The sequence below is a fragment of the Alosa alosa genome, chromosome 23, assembly GCF_017589495.1.
Source record: "Alosa alosa isolate M-15738 ecotype Scorff River chromosome 23, AALO_Geno_1.1, whole genome shotgun sequence".
NCBI lineage: Eukaryota > Metazoa > Chordata > Actinopteri > Clupeiformes > Clupeidae > Alosa > Alosa alosa.
This window is the reverse complement of record NC_063211.1, coordinates 3105521-3113020: the sequence shown is the minus strand read 5'-3', so window position 1 is coordinate 3113020 and position 7500 is coordinate 3105521. Positions and strand designations below refer to the sequence as shown.

The 7500-nt window shown below is 46.3% G+C and overlaps 1 protein-coding gene across 1 annotated transcript in view; it reads right to left on the bottom strand.

Moving 5' to 3' along the window:
- Positions 1-7500, bottom strand: part of nlgn4xa (neuroligin 4 X-linked a) — a 109752-nt gene that overhangs the window by 84598 nt on the left and 17654 nt on the right. The window contains 1 exon segment of the mRNA XM_048235248.1: positions 2895-3618. Within this exon segment, the coding sequence (XP_048091205.1) occupies positions 2895-3363 (469 nt within the window). The 5' untranslated portion in view covers positions 3364-3618.

Sequence of the window (7500 nt, the reverse complement as noted above, 5' to 3'; positions counted from 1 at the left end):
GCGCGAGCATTGCCGTGGCGACAATGATGCGGGGGCTGGCGTGGAGACGCCCAGCTGGGTGTAAATGCTCTCTGGAGTGCTTGTCACTGTAACCACGGCTACGCTGGCACATGTCCGAGCAGAGGAACACCCCCACCCCCAAACGGGAGAAGAGACGGTGAAGAGCTGATGGAGAGACACACTGACCAGCTGAGAACTGAGCCAGACCTGGGCCAGAGACACGCCACATCCGGCACAGCATCAAGTAAGGGATAATCTATAGAACGCCGGTCATTATGTAAGGGATAATGTATAGAACGCCGGTCGTTATTGGGAAAATAAGTCCCGACAGGGTGAACCGGATGTGACGCGCAGCGGAGGGGTCTTGTTCCGCCCTGAAGGGACTTATTTTCCCAATAATGACCGGCGTTCTATACATTATCCCGCTTATTACACGGCTACTTGCCAAAAGAAAATAATAAACTCCCCACGGTATGACTTTAGCCTACATAGCCTAGCCTATTTGTTACTATTCATCGTGGCATTTGCTGAAACAAATAGTTCGCAACAACACACGTTAAACTTGAATCAAACATTCTTTAGAACACAGCTGATCAACCGTCTGCTTTAACTTTTGAATGCAATTCCGGTCCTTGCGTAGTGATATAAAAGACCTGAATTAGAAGCACAAACTCCGTTGCCATTGACAGCGGTCATTATGTTTTTCAGAGGTCCTTTCCTCGGAAATAATGACCGCTAGAACTTTGGGAAATCCCATTCAAGTCAACGGAGCATTCTACTTGCCTTGTGAAGAGCCGTGTAATAATATACATTAACCTACGGCCTCCTGGGGCTTATTGCTTAATTCTAAAACTGATAGTTCCGGTCCTTGATTGTGATTGGCTGAATCGTGTTCAATGCCGTTGTAAATTCCAGCATAAACATACACATTGACCGCATTTCGTTCTATATTACTGTGCTGCTACTTAACTTAACTGCGTAACTGCGTCTAGATGTTGCTTGGTAACCATTCAGATAGAGGAAATATATTTATTGGCGGAAGAATGATTATCTATGAATAAATCGTTACATTTCTCGTTGCTGTGCCTTTATTTTATGAAATCTTGCCAGATATGTAGTAACCATTTTAGAAAAGCCACTCAAGTCTGTAGGTCGCACTGACTTTAGGACAGCTAACATCATGAGAAAAGAGGGGACTGTCAGCTGTTTTATAAATTAATTCTTACATCCTGTGAAGAGAGTCTCTAGATGAATGTACAGTTTTATGTGACGACAGGGAACTGTCAGCTGTTCTATAGATTAATATATGTGTCATGTGAAGAGATGGAAGAGACAGTCAGCTGTTCTGTATATGTCATGTGTGTCTCTATACAGTAGATTAATGTACATATAGATTAATATAGATGTCTATAGATTAACATACAGATTCTTTGTACAGAGCATACCGTGGGCTACTGGTTAGCGCTTCGGACTTGGAACCGGAGGGTTGCCGGTTCGAACCCCGACCAGTAGGCTTGAGCAAGGCACCTAACCCCTCACTGCTCCCCGAGCACCGCTGTTGATGCAGGCAGCTCACATCATACTGGATTAGTGTGTGCTTCACCTCACTGTGTGCTGAGTGTGTTTCACTAATTCACGGATTGGGATAAATGCAGAGACCAAATTTCCCTAACGGGATCAAAAGAGTATATATACTTATACTATATATACTTTTATATATATACTGAGGAATCAGAAATGGCAGGACACTCAGGAGGACAGGAGACTCATAACCGATTGGAGCTGAAATGGGAACTAAAAAATTAACACTAAATGAGGGGGTGCCGTGTGGGTAACTGTGCGTCCTGCACTTTGCCACGAAAAGATAATTACATTGTTGTGAAATAAAAGCATAACTGACGCATTGCCTCACCTCTGTTTAATTCCACCGTTACCATAGCAATAGCTACGATAACAGTGCATCAGCAGAGAGGAAGTCATATGGCAAATAAACAAACAAGCATATTTTTTAGCTTCATTTGAGCATACAGCATGTGAAGTTGCAGATCTCTCCTCGATCATTAAGAGAGGAGCCTGATCTCGTTTACCCAAAATAGCTGTTCGGGGGTGTTGGCAAGATGGCTCCCGAGTGGTGACTTGCCTTTGAGGACTTTGAGAGGAAACATATAAAGCAGAGACAAGGACAGACACACAGAGAAAGATGAACAGAGTGAAAGAGTGAACAAGAGAGATACTCTGAACAAGAAAGAGAGAGAGAGAGAGAGAGAGAGAGAGAGAGGAGAAGAGAGGAGAGGAGAGGAGGAAGAGGAGATAAATACTAAGAGAGAGAAAAAAAGAGAAGGAGGAGGAGAAAAGAGAGAGATGAGGGCTCCTCTGTGGGTGTCTAGATGTGCTGAGAGAGAAAGAGAAAGATAGAGGGAGAGGAGGAGAAGAAATAGAAGGAGATAGAGGCAGAGAGGGAAAAGGAGAGAGAGGAGTGTGAGAGAAAGAGGAGAAGAGAGAGAAAGAGCAGGAAAGAAAGAGGAGGAGGAGAGAGAGAGAGAAAGAGCAGGAGAGAAAGAGGAGGAGGAGAGAGAGAGAAAGAGCAGGAGAAAAAAGAAAGAGGAGAGAGAAAGAGCAGGAGAAAAAAGAAAGAGGAGAGAGAAAGAGCAGGAGAGAAAGGAGGAGGAGTAAGAGAGAAAGAGCAGGAGAGAAAGGAGGAGGAGTAAGAGAGAAAGAACAGGAGAGACAGAAGAAGAGGAGTAAGAGAGAAAGAACAAGAGAAAAGCAGGAGAGAGAGAAAGAGCAGGACACAAAGCAGGGGAGAGAGAAAGAGCAGGACACAAAGCAGGAGAGAGAGAAAGAGCAGGACACAAAGCAGGGGAGATGTGTGTGTGGGGGCGGTCAGCACGTACCGTCCTCTGTGGGTACGTAGATGTTGAGGTACAGGCAGTCCTCGCTCTGGTCCTGCACGTAGGTGACCACCGTGTCCAGGTTGGCGGTGAACCACACGGGCAGCATGTCGTTGAGGAGGAAGCGGTCCTCCAGGAACTGCGGACAGACGGGGGCAAACTGTGTGGCGTTGCGGATGCCGGGCCAGGACAGGGGCGGCTCGGGCGGCTGGAAGCGGTGCTCGCCAGTAGGGGGCAGTGCGTAGGGGATGCCCAGGTACTGCTCCACGGGGCCCAGGATCTCGTTGGGCAACGCGGTTTTTTGCCCCCGCAGCTTGCCGTAGTTTGTGGTAACGATAGGGTGCTGCTGGGCCGTCGCCGTTGACGACAACCACGTCGCCGCCGCCGCAACGCACCACACCAACAGGTGCACGCCGGTCGCCGGGGCAACCGACGTTGACGGTATCCACGGCAACTCCCCTGATCTCGACATGGTCCAGCAGTGAGGTCAGCAGAGCTGGACGTGGCTTAGGTCCTCCCTGTGTGTGAAGCCCCTCCCTCTCAGGCTGTGATGTCCAGTGGACAGATGCTCCCACCAATCAGATTCCAGATTCTGACACCCCCCATTCCAGGTGGGCGGAGCTCAGGGTGTGTGTGTGTGTGTCGGGGTGTTACTCCACAGAGAAGAGCGAGTGTGTGGATGTCCGTCTCATCCAGTGTCCAAACACCTCCAGGTCAACACGCAGACCTGCAGCACAGAAAACATTGACATCAGTAACAACTCACACACACATACACACACACACACACACACACATACACACACACACACACACACACACACACACACACACACACACACACACACACACACATTCACACACACACATACACCACAGATCAAGGCCGTAGTCATGATGTCAACATTGGGGGGGACCAAATCTGCGGTGGGGTCTGAGGGACCCCCAAACAGAATTTTAATACATTTCCTACCATGCAAAAATATTATTAAAAATCACAAACAAGTCGTTAGTTAGGTCAGTCAATTAGGTTATTCCAAACTTTTGACGGACATAGGCATGGCATGGATGGATTATGAACCCCTGGACACAGATGGCCCCCCCCCTCTGGTGAGTTTTGTGAAAAGAGAACGGTGGAGAAGAAGCAACTTCACGCAGAGGTTTGGAGGGCCCCTGAGCTCTTGGGCCCAGTAAGCCCATTCAGTAATCCATCACTGGACCCTGGACTCCATTTGTGCTCAAAATGTATACTTTAAAAGAAATTACAAAACTAGAGTATCTTTTGATAACCTCTATATTACACAGAATGTGGTTCTTTGACTTTTTACTTACACCTGAAGATTTTCTAAACTAAGGCTCAGACTCATAGGCTTTGGAGCCTAATAAGATTTTGTCTTTTAGTTTAGATTTTATTATGCTGGCTGCTAATCACACAATTTTAACGTAGTTTGAAAGGGACAGGATTCAGGAATAGGCTACTAAGACAGGCCCCTCTCTGTCTGACTCACCCCATGTTACCCCTGTATGCATTATAGACTAGCTTCTGACAGAAATTACGCTTTGTGCCAACATGTAGAAACACTAGGCCTACTACAGCCTTTTAATTGGTGAATGGAGGTGCAAATTCATTTCTTTGGTTATTGTCCATGATTCACATTAACTGTAGGCTATCACATATTGTAAACATTTTTCCAACTTGTGTGTCCACATTTGATCACGCTTTTGCCTGCATGGATTCACATTGAGTGCGATCTAAATAATATGCAAGATGCAAACAATCATTTCTAAGAGGCCTATACACGGTCATTTCTGGCATTACTACTAGCAGATGAATGCATTATTTATGTTGAAAGACATGAAAGAAATGACACAGGCTTGCACAAATTCATCATTTAAAATAAAACGCTTTCACTTTCACTATCATTGCAGAATAGGCTACAATATGGAAAATGTTCCCTTTCAGTCTGATCGGCTCCAAACATGTATGGATGTCCTTAGCCTGTGCTACACCTTTCCAAGAAGTTTTGTGAAAATTGTACCGTAGCTTTTATGATATTGTTGACAGCCCTACCTCACCACGTAGGGTGCAGTAAATGGAAGCTTTTGATAGCGACGCCACTAACTTAAAAAAAACGGAAAAACACCAGGACAAACCACTCAGGGTGTAGGCTAGGATACTCTGGAATCATAGGTCACTAATTTGTGCTATTTATGCTTTGATTACATTTCAGATGGTTTGGTTTCCTAGGCCTAGTATAGCTTTATTCTTTTTTTCTTTTTCTATGTCCGTACACTTTATATTTGAATATTGGGGGGGACACGTCCCCCTCAATGTCTATGGTGACTACGGCCCTGCCACAGATCATCAGAATCAGTAACAACACAGAAGTATAGGGCCCAGAAAACCCTCTGGACGGCAGTATGGGACACAACACTGTTAGTAACAGTGGCCTGAACACACACACACAAAACACTGTTGGTAACAGTGGCCAGAACACACACACACACACACAACACTGTTAGTAACAGTGGGCAGAACACACACACACACAAACAACACTGTTAGTAACAGTGGCCAGAACACACACAACACTGTTAGTAACAGTGGCCAGAACACACACACACACACACAACACTGTTAGTAACAGTGGCCAGAACACACACACAGCGTCAGTATAGTATCTGACCTCACCGACAGCGCAGAGAGACCAAAGCACCAAAACATAGAGACTATCAATATCTATATATTTTTAGTTTAAAGTATTTCAAGTATATTTTCAGGGCTTTTTGTCTTTTATAAAGGACAGTAGAGTGACAGAAAGAGAGAGGGCAGAGATGGGCTGGGATGGGGAAATGGCCTGGGCTGGGATAGGGAAATGGCCTGGGCTGGACTAGAGACTGGGTTCCCGCGGGCAAAGCATAGTGACCACTGATATTAACACAGAGGGATTACACACATCAGCATGTAGGAAATCATCTTCAGTATCTGTTTACGAGTGTGACTCAAAACAGCTGACAACAGCAGACGAATGTGTGTGTGTGTGTGTGTATGTGTGTGTGTGTGTGTGTGTGTGTGTGTGTGTGTGTGTGTGTGTGTGCGCACGCATGCATGTCTGCATGCCTGTGTGTGTGTGAGTGTGTGTGAGCCTGTGTGAGTGTGTGTGAGCCTGTGTGAGTGTGTGTGAGCGTGTGTGTGAGCGTGTGTGTGTGTGTGTGTGTGTGTGTGTGTGTGTGAGTGTAGAGTGTGAATACACGTGCCCTGCTTAAGGTGATGCCTGCATGAGAGGGATTTACTCAGGTTTATGCCTATTCAGCGTGTGTGTATGGGTGCAGGTTATGGCCAAGAAAATTGCTTCAGCATCTGTGTACCGGTATGTGCGCATGTGTGTGTGTGTGTGTGTGTTTTACGGCTAAGGAGATTGAAAAGCATTTTTTCTCAGTTTTGTGTCCACTCAGGATAGCAGTGCACAAGGCAAACGGTCAGGAATGTTAATGACCAAACAACATCACAAATAAACAGCCTCCCAGGGTGTGTGTGTGTGTGTGTGTGTGTGTGTGTGTGTGTGTGTGTATGCCACTGGACCAGTGAGAATAAAGCCGCTGCTTCTCTCGTCGCCTCAACACACATCACTCCCCTGTCACATCAGCCCTAGGTTTAGGACACACACATACAGTACACACAAAGACACACACACATACAGTACACACAAAGACACACACACATACACACACATACAGTACACACCAAGACACACACACATACACACACATACTACATGTCACCTCCTTGTCGCCTTAACACACAACACTTTGTTTGTTACATTACTCCATTAACACACATGTGCCCGTCAACCCAACACACACCACATCCTTGTCGTCACCTTAACACACACCACAGCCTTGTCACCATAACACACACCACATCCTTGTAACCTTAACACACACCACATCCTCGTCACCTTAACACACACCACATCCTCGTCGTCACCTTAACACACACCACATCCTCGTCAACTTAACACACACCACATCCTCGTCACCTTAACACACACCACATCCTCGTCAACTTAACACACACCACATCCTCGTCACCTTAACACACACCACATCCTCGTCGTCACCTTAACACACACCACATCCTTGTCACCCCAACACACACCACATCCTTGTAACCTTAACACACACCACATCCTTGTCACCTTAACACACACCACATCCTTGTCACCCCAACACACACCACATCCTTGTCACCTTAACACACACCACATCCTTGTCATCACCTCAACACACATTGCATGCTCGTTGCTCCAGAGATTGTTGAGCTTAAGGTCGGCAGCCATCAATCTGCGCCTTTAACATGCGATCAATACACTCACGAGACACAGGCCCTCACAGAGATTCACACATGATCACCCTTTCAAGTGTGTGTGTGTGTGTGTGTGTGTGTGTGTGTGTGTGTGTGTGTGTGTGTGTGTGTCTGCGTGTGTGTGCTAGAGAGAGAGATTCACAGATAACAGATAATCACCCTGTCAAATGTGTGTGTGTGTGTGTCAGACATGGGCAGTGACAGCGATCACCCATCACAGATGACCACCCTCTCACATCACAAA